General features: G+C 39.1%; 3 protein-coding genes across 11 annotated transcripts; 1 reads left to right on the plus strand and 2 right to left on the minus strand.

The window, feature by feature from the left end:
• The first annotated feature begins 195 nt into the window (after window positions 1–195).
• Window positions 196–14,200, plus strand: LOC123319998 (trichoplein keratin filament-binding protein). 3 transcript variants are annotated; one of them, XM_044907119.1, is made up of 4 exons: window positions 198–318; window positions 1,464–1,597; window positions 12,065–12,446; window positions 12,578–14,200. In XM_044907119.1, exons 3-4 carry the CDS (start codon window positions 12,065–12,067, stop codon window positions 13,708–13,710), a joined length of 1,515 nt encoding a protein of 504 aa, XP_044763054.1. In that variant the 5' UTR covers window positions 198–318; window positions 1,464–1,597; the 3' UTR covers window positions 13,711–14,200. The 3 variants fall into 3 exon arrangements, with proteins under 3 accessions (XP_044763055.1, XP_044763054.1, XP_044763053.1); XM_044907120.1 differs by lacking the exon at window positions 1,464–1,597 and having other exon boundaries at window positions 196–318; XM_044907118.1 differs by lacking the exons at window positions 198–318; window positions 1,464–1,597 and adding an exon at window positions 10,517–10,611.
• Window positions 454–6,502, minus strand: LOC123319996 (DNA ligase 1). 5 transcript variants are annotated; one of them, XM_044907108.1, is made up of 11 exons: window positions 6,260–6,502; window positions 4,826–5,015; window positions 4,494–4,720; window positions 3,555–3,721; window positions 2,782–2,983; window positions 2,582–2,722; window positions 1,950–2,180; window positions 1,726–1,894; window positions 1,567–1,611; window positions 1,041–1,321; window positions 454–984 (listed from the first exon to the last, which is right to left on the minus strand). In XM_044907108.1, the coding sequence occupies exons 2-11, from the start codon at window positions 5,013–5,015 to the stop codon at window positions 616–618; spliced, it is 2,022 nt and encodes a 673-aa protein (XP_044763043.1). In that variant the 5' UTR covers window positions 6,260–6,502; the 3' UTR covers window positions 454–615. The 5 variants fall into 5 exon arrangements, with proteins under 5 accessions (XP_044763043.1, XP_044763040.1, XP_044763041.1 ...); XM_044907105.1 differs by having other exon boundaries at window positions 1,950–2,204; window positions 6,260–6,500; XM_044907106.1 differs by lacking the exon at window positions 6,260–6,502 and adding an exon at window positions 5,068–5,091 and having other exon boundaries at window positions 1,950–2,204.
• LOC123320003 (peptidoglycan-recognition protein LB) lies at window positions 7,570–10,051 on the minus strand. Of its 3 annotated transcripts, none has more exons than XM_044907135.1 (3): window positions 9,884–10,051; window positions 7,916–8,251; window positions 7,570–7,829 (listed from the first exon to the last, which is right to left on the minus strand). In XM_044907135.1, the coding sequence occupies exons 1-3, from the start codon at window positions 9,930–9,932 to the stop codon at window positions 7,588–7,590; spliced, it is 627 nt and encodes a 208-aa protein (XP_044763070.1). In that variant the 5' UTR covers window positions 9,933–10,051; the 3' UTR covers window positions 7,570–7,587. The 3 variants fall into 3 exon arrangements, with proteins under 3 accessions (XP_044763070.1, XP_044763068.1, XP_044763069.1); XM_044907133.1 differs by lacking the exon at window positions 9,884–10,051 and adding an exon at window positions 9,251–9,388; XM_044907134.1 differs by lacking the exon at window positions 9,884–10,051 and adding an exon at window positions 8,333–8,493.
• Window positions 14,201–14,345: the final 145 nt, after the last annotated feature.

Genomic DNA, 14,345 nt, shown 5'->3' on the forward strand with positions numbered 1-14,345 from the left:
GAATATTATTAATATTCTGGGAATACTATTTTCAGGCTATTTTTCTCAATAACACTGTTCTGAAAACCGTATATCGGTAAGAGATTAGAAATAATTAATTCTTAAAAATTTTTAATTTGAATTACTTTTAGTAAATTTGATTTAGGTTTATTCAGTGATCCATGGCTCTATGTTTTTAGGCTCATTTTCGGGTAGATCAAAAGTATTTTCTGGATTTTAATGTTTTGATTGTGATTTAAATTTTTAAAAAACTTTCTTATGTTTGTTGTTTCGTCTTGTCTCAATATAAAAGTTAGTGATAATAGTTATTAATCAACAGTAAGTCAATATTTCATCCATCAATGTTTTTATTTCACCAAGTTCGAATTTTATCGTTATCATGCGATTACTGTTTCAACGTATCTTGAAAAAGTTGATTTTATTCAACTTATTCATGCAACAAGAAAAACCTTATTGGAAAACTTATATATAGACTTTATTCCTTCAAATCAATCACTTCTAATTCTCATAAAACATACTTATTACATACCAAAATTTCATCGAGTTATTATACACAACACAACTTATAAAATATAATATTTTATTTATACATTAGAAAATAAGCGAAACTTTGAATCATCCTAATTCTGAGAGGACAGAATCCAAATCATCTTGAAGAGAAGCAGTCTGCTCTTTTTGCTTGTTCAGATCATCTTGCAGTCTTTCAGCGTTGGTTTTAAGCATATAATTTCCTTTCTTCAAGGCTGCCAGGATACTCTCATGTCTTTTGACTCTCGTTGAGTAATTCTCTTTCCTCTTAGTTGGAGGTGCATCTTCCGGTTCACTCATGCTCTTTTCTGAAGCACTATCATCGCAACTTTCCTCGCTTTCACTTTCTTCACTCGATTCTTCCTCTTCCGTCTCCTCTTCTGATTCCTCCTTCTCTTCTTCATCTTCCCCTTCTTCACTTTCGTCGTCTTTCATCAAGGCAGCCATCTTAGTCACCTGTTAAATCCAAAGCGGCTTAAAATTACTGTCCGGTATTGGTACTAGCTACTCACCTCTTTCTGTAACACCCTGTATTTTTTTCTTTCTTCTCTGATGGCCGTTTGGTGTTTCTTGATTATTTCCCTCAAAGCAACTCTTTCCTTTTTGGCATTGTCCTCTTTGTTCTTGAAGTTACGGAGCTTGTTTGTTAGAAGTTTGATGTGTTTCTCTAATTTTTTCTGTTTTGTTTCTTCATCATCGTTTTCACTTTCTTCGCTACTCTCACTCTCTTCTTCTTCCACTGATTCTTCTCCGTTGACCGTACTGATTTGTCTGGCAAGTGATCCTCTTTTACCTACAAGTTATAAATATCTTGAATACAATGTTTACTATTCAAACTGTTTGTTCAGGTACAATACATTTTTTAGTGTACAGTAGATATTGTTATATCATATAAGGAAACGACATATGTATTTATAAAAAAAAATTTTTTTCAGGGCAGAATACTCGTTCACATTGGGATATACAGAAACATTACAACAATTTTCCATGCTGTCTTGTCTCAAGGGTTTCTATCCTTTCTAATTGGGAAAAAATTACCTCCGTTGATCATATTGTAGCTCCAAGTGTGGTAAGTTCCATTAACTGAATTCCAAGATAAATTAGATGAATTTCATTAATTATAGAAATGCAAAGTAAAGTGATAATTTAAGGGATATTAATAAAAAAAATAGGAAATGAAATTATTCTTCATCCTACCTTGTAGGATATCCTGTAGTCTTTTCTCCAATTCCAATTTATCCTTTTTAATGTCTTCGAGTTCGGCTTTGGTGTTTTCCAATTGGTCAGAAGCCTGGTGGTATTTTTTTTCCATTTCCTCCTTCACTTTTCTTGCTTGGTCTGCTTCTTGTTGTAGCGATTTTATTTGCTGCAAATATTCTTGTTGTATTTTTATCCTTTTTTTTTTCAGAGACAGACCTCACCTTTTCTGCAGTCTCGTTACTGGCTCCACTGCCACCGTTCTCCCTATTTTTGGCCCTCTCCTTCTCCAGTTCCTCTTCGAGAGCCTGCAGTCTAGTCATCAGCCTCTTATTCTCCCTGATCTGAGCCTCCTTGTTCCTCAACTCGAAGGCCAGCATCTGCTTCGTGCTCTGCAGATCGTCCCTAACCTTGTCTATGTCGTCCATCTCGTCCACCTCATCTGGTATCTCCTCCTGCAATTCGTTTTCAGTAGAAAACTTGGGAAAAATACAGAAAAATTTGAAGTTTTGGGTGTCTGAAAGAATCGTTTTGTTTTGTGCATATCGAAGGTGTTATTAAAAAGCTACAAAGTTTTTTTTCTAGTTTAATTCAATGCACTCCATCATCGGGTTCAATTCTCAATTAGTCCTTAGTTACCGTTTCCATGGATTAGTGGATGGTTACTAAGTAACTGAAGTTACTTAAGTTGCTAAGCAACTCTTATGATAGAATTTGTTATAATGAAGGTTACTATGGAGCTTTTGCCATGGTGTAGGTTGCTAAGGGGATGGATTAGCTGATTTTGGTTGGATTATTCATTGGTGGCAACTGTTTTTTAGTAGGGTTATTGATTCTTTTGAGGAGATTGGCTTACCGGTGGTATGCTAGCCATGGAAACGGACTTTTGAATTTGTTCTTCTATAGTCATTTGTCTCCTGAATTTTCTCAACCCCTCCAGTTGGGGTTTGCTCCTGTCGTTTGTCTTGACCCTCTTCAGTTGAACTCCTTGTTGTATCTAGAGATCAATTTTGTACGGTTTACCTGTTTCTGTGTCTGAAAATTGATTTTTCTCACCTCTTTCAGCAGTTCGTTGTGTACGGTGCTCTGTTGTGCTTTCTCACTCTCATACAGGAAGTGTTCTCCAGTCTTGCTCTGGGATTTGCATCTTGGAATGATGGGAGTGGACCTGTCGTTGCATTGTACATGTTTCAGGGCCTTCTTCGATTCGATTTCCTTGAGCATGGAGGTCCAGTCCGGACGGGTTTTGGGTCTTGCTCTATTGGGTCGAACATGATTATACGATTTGATCGTTTAGAGTTGCAATATCGAATTGTTGGGTTTATTTTATCGTTGTTGTTGGAATAAAAGCAATCGACAGAGAAAAGATGATCTGGCAAAGTTTATGTTCGTCATTTCCATTATTAAAACGAATTTTATTATATCGGTGGTTGCCAAAAGATCGTTGCTGGGTATACAACTGTTTTCTTATTTATACTTTCATATTTTCGGGAGAAATTATTGCTGTAATGCTAGAAATTGAGTAAGTTTTATGTTTTCCTTTCAAATAAGATAATGGGGAAGAAGATGACTTAAATGTTGGGTAATTATGGTTAACACTGTTTGAACTGTTATCGAACTCAAAATATACACGTTATTTTTAGTTTATTATTCGAAATATCAATGTTCGAAATAGAGTAAGAAAAATAAATTCTAACACAGTCTGAAATTTGTATAATTAACGTTTGGGGATTCAAAAGAGCTTATTTTGAGTGAAATTGGTGTTGTTTATATTTGGAAACTCATTTCTTTTTTTAATAATGATGTCTGGATATCATACAGGGGTTTACCTGAGGGACTCCAGTTTTTCCAGTTGTTCTCTGCTGAGGGGATTCCTTTTGAAATCTGGCGGCATCGATGGTGGCGCCGGAGGGGGCGGTGGGGGTGCCGGAGGGGTCTGTGATAGTCTCCGTAAACTTTCCTCCCTCACTAATTTGTTCCTCAGTGCTGGGATTTCCTGTGAAGTAGACATTTGATGTTGTTTTTTTTAATGAAGACACTGTTACTTTCGAATATTTCACCAGAGGAAATTATGGAAGGAGAAAGGAAATTGAAAGTGAGGAGATGTTTTCTTAGAAATGATCGGTGGTTAACTGTTCGGTGTCGGAGACAAATAATGGACGACAACTTTTTGTTTATAAATAGACGCGCCAACGTTCGATTTGTGATTAATTATAGAAGATTTCGGATGTTTTAAATCTGGTTTTGAGGTTTAAAATGAGAGGGTTTTATAGGTTTTGAAAATTTCACGTTTTGGACATGGACGTTTGGATAAACGAATGAAAAAATCGGAATTTTTTACAACAGACGTCTTACTCCCCATGCAATGATCCAACCACCCTACCCAAGGGGTAGTTGGTCGTATTTTTCTGGATTTGGATTGACAAAGAAGGAATGTTTCGATGATTCTTGGTGAAAAGGTGATTCAGCGTGTTTTATCTTCGTTTTCTTGTGAATCTTCGACAAACTTACTGGTTTCACTCGCCACTTTTGATTTATCGGGAATATAAACCGATTAATTGGCTATGTAGAGCACATCAAACTGATGCTCTTAAATGCTGTTTTTGGCAACCAATCCACGTATAGGTTCAAGTGATTTGACCGACTAAATACTGCGGTAGAAAATAGTTGGCACTGAACTTTAATCCTTTTTTTTTTCTATCGGATAAACAGACGGCGTGTAGAAGATGTTGGTGTTGCAGTATGTGTTAGTGTTGAGGTCCACTCACCCTGTCCAGTTCAGATTCGATGGTTGGTGTCCTTCTAGGGGGTTCCTTCTTGATCCTGGCCTCAACGCTGTTGAGCTTGACATCGAACTTCAGCTTCTCCCTGGGTTTCGGGGATACCTCCCTCGGAGGGACGGGTTTCAAGGGTGGCTTGACGAAGGTGACGTCTTTGGTTCCATTTTCGGGAGGCTCTTTGCTCGGTATGGAGGTTTTTCTGAGTTGGACGTTCGCTGGAAAGTTAAGAGGATTTTTCGTGTTGTTTGTGGTGCCTTAGGGTTTTTTTTGAGGGTGGATTGGGAGAGGGGGAACAAGGAGTCCAATGGTTGGTGGCTTACCCAGGGGGTTCTCAGGTTTTCCATCGCTGGCGTTGCTGTCCCTCCTGGGGTTCTTCGACTTCCATGGGGCGTTGGGCATGGGTAGGGGCGAGGGTCCGTCTTTGACCCATGGCGGCCTGAAGGTCTCCCTGGGCTGGGTGGCGCTGGCGTCGGATTTCTTCCTTTCTAACGTGCCACCGCCTGAAGGCATCTGTGGGGAAGGTCAGCAATTATTTTGGCTTGGGGAGGAATAAGCCCTTAACCTCATAAAACCCCTATCTAAGAAAATATCTTTCTTATTTTCAATTTTGATTCAGAATCCCGCGTTTTCATAGACTGAAACACCGCCAAACCCTGTTCAGACGCAGGTTAGATCTCTGCCAAGTTGTTAATTTGATATGATTCATTTTTGACAAATCCAGGTGGGCGTTTCATAGTTTTCGATCAGGACGGATTTTTTCAATTTGGAATCGGTTGATTATCGATACGGAAGAAACTGGAGGTATACAGGGTGGTTCTGTTATGGAAATCGTTGTCGTTGTTTGATTTTTCCCTAGTACACGTCTGATTGTACTGAAGGTGTGTTTTTTGTGTGGAACGAAGGAAACTGTGGACTACGTGGGTTGTTCACTGATCGCTTCTCGGCTATTTAAAGCCGGCCTTGTTCCAATATCGAGACGAGATCTGATTTGTTTTTGTTCCGCAGCATCGGCGCTCTTAGTTTACGTATTTGACAACAAAGCTTCGAAGGTTTATGAATGAATTTATCGGCTTTAAGGATTTTTGATGGACGCTGATAAGTTTAGAGGTAATTGCAGTTTGGAAAAAATCGTTCATCGGCCGTTTAAGACTGAAAACTACTGTAGAAAAAAAAATTTGGTTCAAAAATTGAATTCTACCTGAGAACTGATTTTTATTCGATCTACTCCTTTGCAGGGTGTAAATTAGGTGCTGTTATTCGAATTTCTGCGTCAGGAAAGAAATTAAGCACTCATTCTGTGGGAGAAAGAAGATAATCACCCTATAATTGCAAGGGTTAGTAAAAGCCACCCCCAAAGTTGTTTGGCAAGAAAGTTTTTTCCTTATTCATATTATACCATTGGAAATTAATTTTTGACAGCCTGTTTCATTCAGAGCGAATAAACTCTCTTGTGATTCTTGCTCAAAGTGTCGTTTTATGAGAAAAAAATTCATAAACGTAGCCTCAGTCGAATTTTCCTATTTTATGTTACGCGTTGATACAAATTAATACAATTCCTCGCTTGTTAATAATATTCTGTTGTTAAACTAATCGTTAAATGCGCTGTGCTTAATTTTTCATCGCTTACCTCTAGATTTCAACTACCGAAAGCGACAAATATACAGGGTGCGCGTCTAAAATTCGGACGTATTTCGAAATTACAACGAGTAATGGTGATATGCAATAGATTTTCGTCAATACAAAGCCAAGCTTACCTCTCTTAACTACCCTCGGCTGGCAAATCGAAACTGTAGCACAAAGAACGCCGGCCACTGGGAGATCCGGATTTTTTTTTTCCAGATTTTCACGGATTTTTTCGACGAGGTATTTCGCGTTTCGTCCGCGTTTCCGTCGAAAGGTGCCGTGGAATGTCTAAGCGTTCGGAAATAGCCAGATCTATTTCGGGTCCCGTGACGCCGCCACACTCAGACACTCCAGCCGCATATTTCACGTTTCGTGTGGCGAAAAAATCTTCCTTTTTTTCCGCGCCGGCCGGGGGAGAGACGTTCCGAGCGCAGATGGCGCCACCGGCGCGCCATACGTCAACGTCAAGCGTTTTGACGTCTGTCATTTTTGGGAAAACTCGATTTTGCCCAAGAGGAAACACTTAAAGAGTAGGGTGACATTTATCTTAACCGTATTGTAGCTCAAAATGTCAGAATTGTGTGGAATTATGCTTCTCTGAAGTTTCCCGTATCGTTACTAACGATCCTAAGTACGTCCCTGACGCTCTATTCTAGAAACTCACAGGACTGGAACTTATTGAATAGGCAACACATGTTACAGGACCAAGTATTTCTAATAGTTGATATAAATAATGCAAAATTAGTAGTGCTTAGTGAATTGTCACATTTAATCAACCCTTTAGGTTAAAAGGTTTCCAAATTATACCTCAAAAGCTTGCGAAAACTGTTATTGAACTCTTTGAATAGGCAACACATGTTACAGGACCAAGTATTGTGAATAGTTGATATAAATAGTGCAAAATTAGTAGTGCTTGGTCACATTCAATCAACCGTTTAGGCTAAAATGTGTCCAAATATACCTCAAAAGCTTGCGAAAACTGTTATTGAACTCTTTGAATAGGCAACACATGTTACAGGACCAAGTATTGTGAATAGTTGATATAAATAGTGCAAAATTAGTAGTGCTTGGTCACATTCAATCAACCGTTTAGGCTAAAATGTGTCCAAATTATACCTCAAAAGCTTGCGAAAACTGTTATTGAACTCTTTGAATAGGCAACACATGTTACAGGACCAAGTATTGTGAATAGTTGATATAAATAGTGCAAAATTAGTAGTGCTTGGTCACATTCAATCAACCGTTTAGGCTAAAATGTGTCCAAATTATACCTCAAAAGCTTGCGAAAACTGTTATTGAACTCTTTGAATAGGCAACACATGTTACAGGACCGAGTATTGTGAATAGTCGATATAAATAGTGCAAAATGTGTAGTGCTCAGTGAATGTATCACATTTAATCAACCGTCTAGGCTAAAAGGTTTCCAACTGAAACTCAAAAGCTGGCAAGAACTAGTTTATTAAGCGATTATAGCATTGGCTCCACTGTTGACGTTTTCCAAGTACACCCCATCGTTTGGGGGCTCCGCTATCCAATGCGGCCACGTTTTGATCTCTTTGAACAAGGCGTCACCAGGACACTCCGTGTCCCTGACCTGTCTGTGCCCCAGCAGCATATAGTCCGGTCTGATTTTACCGTTTTGAACACCGTAGTCTATCAGTTTTTTGACCACGTCTAGTTGTGAGGTGGGCGGTAGTTCTTCTGCAGGAAAAACAAGAATTTCATCAGTTTCTTTTCGATAATCGTGTAAGGGTTGGAAGTTGTTTGATATTTTGAAATTTACTCACCTGTCCAGTCGCCAATGACGCATATGCCGATGCTGCGGTTGTTGTAGTGAGGCGCGTGCGCGCCCACCGCCGACCAACCCCTGCCCGTGTAGGCCCTGTTGTCCCCGCCCACTGCGAAACTGTATCCGATGTCGTTCCAGCCCCTGTCGTCCTGGTGATAGCGCTGCATCGACTGCATGGCCTTGACGCACGCCTCTGGCGTGTGACAGGCGGCCGGTTGGTAGCTGTGGTGGATGATGACGTACGGCACTGGGTTCGGCATCGGTTCCACCAGTTTTGGGGGCCTGGCGTGCCATTCTTCTCGCGTTACTATGTCCAGGTCCGATATGGAGTATCCTGGAGATAGAAAAAAGGTTAAATGGATGACTTAATACGCAGGGTGACGTTGAAACATGTAAATGGTGGTTGGATCCTTACCCCTGGATATAATAAAGTAGATGGAAAGACCTAATGCTACGTTCCACATGATCCAAACTGAATTATTTTTATGAGGATTTGATTTACACTACTGATAAAATGATACTGATAGTTTGGTAGGATTTAAAACGACAATTGCTATGTTTTTTATCGAACTGATTGATTTGGAACACTTGAAACTTGCAATCAGATGCATATCGTTGAGGAGATATTGTTTTTGGCTGCGTTGAAAATTGTAGATTTCCCACCAGTGGTTTCGGAAGTGATTTTGATATGATTTTATATTCGGAATCGAATTTAAATTTCATCGAGACCGGTGCAACTGTTCGATCTTGACGAATTTTTAAGTGATTCCATCTATTTGGATATTTTTCGATAGTCACCGTTGGAGTCGTTTTTCCCTCAATAAAAATAACCGTAGATGAAAATGTGATACATATTCTGAAAGAGCAACTCTTCTAGAAGTAAATATTCGAAAAAATATTCCTCTCAAATTCTCAAAAGGGTAGGGCTATAATAATTTAAATTTCGTACACAAGTGTATGTTGGGTTGCCTACTCTCGATGGAATGATTGATACTTATCTAATAAAAACACTAGAAAAAAAATTTGCGAAGCTCAATATCCCACTTAATGAAGATAATAATTCAATTAAAATTGAATATTTTTTTTAAAATTCAAACTACTAATTTTCCCGAATTTTTTTTCAATCAAAAATTGAAAATTTGTTCGATTAACACAGTTACAGATTTGAAAAACCAAGAGAAGACGATACCTGAGTTATCTGCTGGTACCTACTTCAAATTTAAATAATTTCAAATAGACAGGACAATCATCAGATGTTGTTCATAAAAAAAAAATTGAGAGTGGAATATTTGAGTTATTGCTTTGAGAATTCTGGTTGAATTGAAGAACTTACCTGTAGTGAATGCCATATGGCTAAATATCTCCATTAGAAATAATAATTCAAGTAGAAATGCCATCTTTAGCGAAACAATCACTTATTTTCAAATAATCGAGAACAAAAATAGTTTTTTCCAAACTACCGATAGGGTGATTGTACAATATCGAGTAGCTTCAAATGACTGGTTGGGAATCTGCACCAAAATCCTTATATATACATTTTGCACAAACAGCAGAAACGGGAATTGTTTTAATCCCCTTACTGAGCAAAGAGATATCGGTTAATCAAAAAAAAAATAATTTTTCATGAGCATGATTGAGTGGGCCACTTTGACGTAAACAAATGACGAAGCTCGTACTTGGTTTATTAGATAAGATTAGACCTTTGGATGGGGGAAAATCTCTTCAGGACCTCTTGGGGAATTTTATAGAAAAATAAGAAATGAAAAAATGATCAGATGTAGAGATTACTTCTAGAATGTTCATAATCGATTGGAAGTACTGAAAAAAATCGGTTTTGATTGAATCTGAACCCTGGTGATGGCCACCACCACCTCCAGATAATCCCCCTTTGGTTTTTTTTTCGGATATCCCTCAAATAAAATAATTTAAAGTTGAGAAATACGTTTAAATGCATCTTGAATCTCACCTCTAGCGTTTTGAGTTAAAATCATCACAGTCCACAGGCAAAATACCATATCGCACCGATGTTAAACAAACCGGAAACTGGTCGTTGTCTATATCGGACCGCGAGTTGTAGAAGAAAAATTCTCGGGCAGCATTTTATCCTTTTATGAATTTTCGATACTATGCTCTTCACCTGGTCATAATAGACTCTGATTGATGTCATTATTTAATCGGTGAAGTACCACTCGAAGCGGCTTCTAACCAGCCATTATTCGACCGACAATAGGAAGTGAATTAATTTTTTTTTCGACGTTTAAAAAAAATTGACGCCGATCTATTGTGGAGAAGATGCGAACGCTGTTTGAAACCTGACGCTTCACATCGGTAACAAACACCTCATTGACCTCGAGGTGAACTGTGGTTTTTATTTATTTGACTGTTGCTTTCGAGGATTTGAGTTTCTTGGTTCTGCAGAGACAGAGAGTGTCAAAAAGTATGGGAAAAATGAACTGGTTGAGTATTAACATGTCCTAATCTTCAGAAACACCTGGTTTGGTGTTTCCAATGATATCCCAGCTCATGGCTCATGAGGATCGAAAAGAATGGCCGAAAAAATTTTTTTTTTCATACAAGGGATCATGAATTGGTTGAATTCTTTCAGATTCAGTTCGCGGTGGGTTTCACTTCTTGAACACCTTTATATGGACCACAATTGATTGCTCTTCGATGGAACCATTGAGGGGACTCCCGGTAAGATAGTAGTAGTCACGCTAGAAGTGAATTATTGAGTCAACACGAATTATTACATTACAATTTGACGTAGATTACATATTAATTATTTTTATAATAACATATTTGGTTGGTTTTCATCGGATAAACTTCGTTTGCCGATCGATTTTAAGCGTTTAGTGGAAAAAAAAAAGAACAATGGCATATTTTTGGAATGTTTCACTCGATCTTATAGTTAATTTTGCGGTAGAAAAATTCCAAATACCGATTTGTTTCCACGAAAATTCTTATCTTCCGGAAAAGAGATAGCTTGGTCAGAGAATTGGCCGGATTTCTTTATCAGACACACAATTTGGTTCATCATATCCAATAGGGGACCCCTTGTATAACCACCACCGCATTGAGGCATGTAAATGTTGAAAAACTGATGTTAAAAGCCTTCAATTTCCTTTATTGGCGGTAACTCTATGAAATTCAGCGCGAAAACTGTGTTTCCTCAGACAACTATGCTCTCAGACCACTTTAAAGGTAGAAAATTGGGTGGTTCAACATAAAAAAAATCATACAGCTGAAGATTTCGTTGCCATAACCTTCAAATTCGAAGTGTGTACCTTTAAATCGATTATTTATCCAAAATTCAAGTCACCTGACGTTTCGTCCATGAGTGCGGTGGGCATCTTCAGGGTAAACTCGGTAAATCGCCGGTTTATCCCTCTGAACTCGATGAGAGTAAAAATGAGCCCTTAAAATGAAGTGGTAGCGAATGGAGACGTCGTGAATTTCACAATAATTATCTGTTCGGTTGGATACACGTGGCTTTTGATTACGCAAGGCTAACACCACTCGACTTATGAAAATAGTTCTTGGGAAGTCCCTCAGCATTCGTTCTGCCAGATTGTTGTTGTACAATGAACCTGATTTCTGTTTCTCTCGCTCTTCTTGTTATAAAAATCTCGTTTTAACGCCGTTTCATCAATTAATTGACGATTTGATTGTAGTTGATTATATGTTATGTATATTGAGTCATCTCCCAAACTGTTTCGAAAATAATTCCTCTTCAAATATCGAGAGTAAATGGCCCAATTTATAACTGACTTCTAACAAGGTCTGGGAAACGTATTCTGTGGAATAGAATTGGAAATGAGTCAGGAAAGGAGTGAAATTTATTCCAAGAATTCAAAGCAGCCCTCTGTCTGTCATATAGGGCGGTACAATGTCTGAAAGAACTGGTAACCATTGAATAGGTGAAGATCCAGTAATAATTCTCACAGAAAGTTTAGCAGTGCATCAATGTTTTGCACATGAGCACTGTTAACCCAAGCCAGTGCTGCCGTTCCAAGAGTAGTTACATCAGCACCCCATGAACCACCACTTTTGCCTACAATCTTTAAATTTTTTCCTCATTCTTCCAAGACACCTACCTTTCTTTGTTTGTCTGAACTTTCCACCTACTACACCCAGCAATCTTCCCCAGATGTCTTCTCGCAGAAGGCCGATTTCACGGGAAGAGCAGATAATAAGAAAGAGGGAGAAAGAGTACCAGCACCAGAAGCTATGGGGTGACCAGCAGAAATACTACGACCACTGGGACAAGACCAACGCCAAATACGAAGAATGGACGTCCCCCAGATATTACGACACCAACAACCAGCTGGTAAAGCAGGTGCAGATGGAGAAGGTGCTCCAAGAGAGAAAAGAGCTGAGGAGGAAGAAGCTCAGGAAGCTTTTCGAGGAAGAGAGACAGGCTTGGGAAGTGGAACTGATGGAGAAGAAGCATAGGGAAGCCTCTAGCCCTAGGAATGTACGTCAGAGATACGATGATATACCTACGGAAATTCTAAAACAGGTTCACGAAGGTTGGTCATCTTCTGTTATCTAACTCTTCACCTGCACCTTCCAAAAAAGCACCTAACTCCTTACCAATAAGCTAACCGTTAGGATTAGAAGAAGAAGTAGTAATACCCTCAAGAATCCATTTCTTTTCAAGGTATCAAAGAGAGAGAGGAAGAGAAGCGTAGGAAAGAGGCAGAGCTGAGGTTGTACCACCAATGGAGGAACAACAGCTCCTTCATACAAGAATACGAAAGGGCTCAACGATCGAAGGATATAAAGATGAGCTGGCTGCATCAGCAGATGGTCAAAAGGGAACGTAAAGAAAAGGAACAGGCTGAAGAGAAACGTTTGCTGTTGGAACGCGAGGAGAGGTTGAAAAACGAAAAATTGAGAGACGAAGAAAGGAAGATAGAAACGGAGAGGAGGAACAGAGAACTGAAGGAAATAATAGATAAACAAGTGGAGGAGATGCAGGTCAGACAGACCATAACAGCGAGGTTGAGGGATAAAGAAGCTGAGGAGAGACGGAGAAGAAACGACTTATTGGAACTGGAGGATAAGCAGAAACGTATCGAGGAAACCGCGAGACAAAGAGAAATAGCCTTGTTCAACATAAAACAGTACAAGATCAAACTGAGGCAGAAACTGAAGAATATCCAAGACAACCTAGTGGAACAAGAGGAGGTGATGAAACGTCTCAAAGACTTGGACGTAGCTGAAGGCATCGAAGATGAAAAGTTGAAGGCGGAGGTCAAACAGGGCATCGAGGAGTTCCTGAAGATCTCGGAGGAGCAGAAGAGGTTGGAGAAGTTGAGGGAGAGGCATCTTCAGTTCATGTTCGATTCGGAAGCCCAGGCCGTGTACGAGAGACAGTCGGAGGTGTGGGACAGGGAGGAAAGGTCCAGGAAGGAGTTGATAAGGGACGTTCTTGCCACGGTCGCTGAACAGATCGAGGAGAATTGCAGGAGGAGGAGGGAGGAGCAGGAGGGGTTGATTAAGGAGAGGGAAGTGTTGATCAAGTCGACGGAAGATTACAACGCGGAACTGTTGAAGTTGCAGGAGGAGGAAAGGAGGGAGCAGTTGAGGAGGAAGGAGGAATTGGACAGGGAGGTTAGGAAGAAGAGGGAGAGTAGGAAGGCCTTGGAGGATGATGATAAGTTGAAGAAGGTGACGGAGGAGTTGGAGAGGGCTAAGATTGAGGAGGAGAGGTTGAAGAGGGAGATTATGAATCTGCATAGGGGTCAAGGGTTGTGCAGACCTTCCAGGAGGAGTAACATTATATTCTAAACGAAGTGCTTGTGATTTTTAAGTTTTATGGTTAACAGAGGATTAATATATACTTATAGATTGATAGTTTACTGGTTTAGAGTGACGAAAAGATATTTTTGGATGTTTTATTATCGATGGAGTACGAATAGTATGTGATGGAAGGGTTATCTTTGTCTTCGAATCGTTTCATTATGCTTCTCTATTAATTTTAATAGTGATTCGAAGTTCTGAAACATGAAGAATGGTATTCATTCAAGAATAAGATCGAAATTGACTGGCTACATGAAAAAATGGATAAGCTGAAGAAATTAAAAGAGTCTAGAAAGAAACGTTTACTCTTAGAAAGGTAGTTAAAGTTCAAACACAGAAAAAAGGAACAAATACACATGAGAAACTTAATAAATTATAGTACAGATAAGACATAGAGAAAATGGAGCTAATATAGATCATTAAATTGATAGATAAAGGAGAAGAAGAAGAAATAGATCAAATCGAAGGCTCAAAAGTACATAATCTAGTCGAGGAGAAAATTGAATAATCGACAGAATCTTCTGTTAGAACAGAAGGATATAATGTAACGTTTGGAAGACTTGGATCAAATATGAAAGGAGTAACAAAAAATTCTAATCTAGCTGCTTGTGATTATCAATTCG

The sequence above is a fragment of the Coccinella septempunctata genome, chromosome 9, assembly GCF_907165205.1.
Source record: "Coccinella septempunctata chromosome 9, icCocSept1.1, whole genome shotgun sequence".
Lineage (NCBI taxonomy): Eukaryota > Metazoa > Arthropoda > Insecta > Coleoptera > Coccinellidae > Coccinella > Coccinella septempunctata.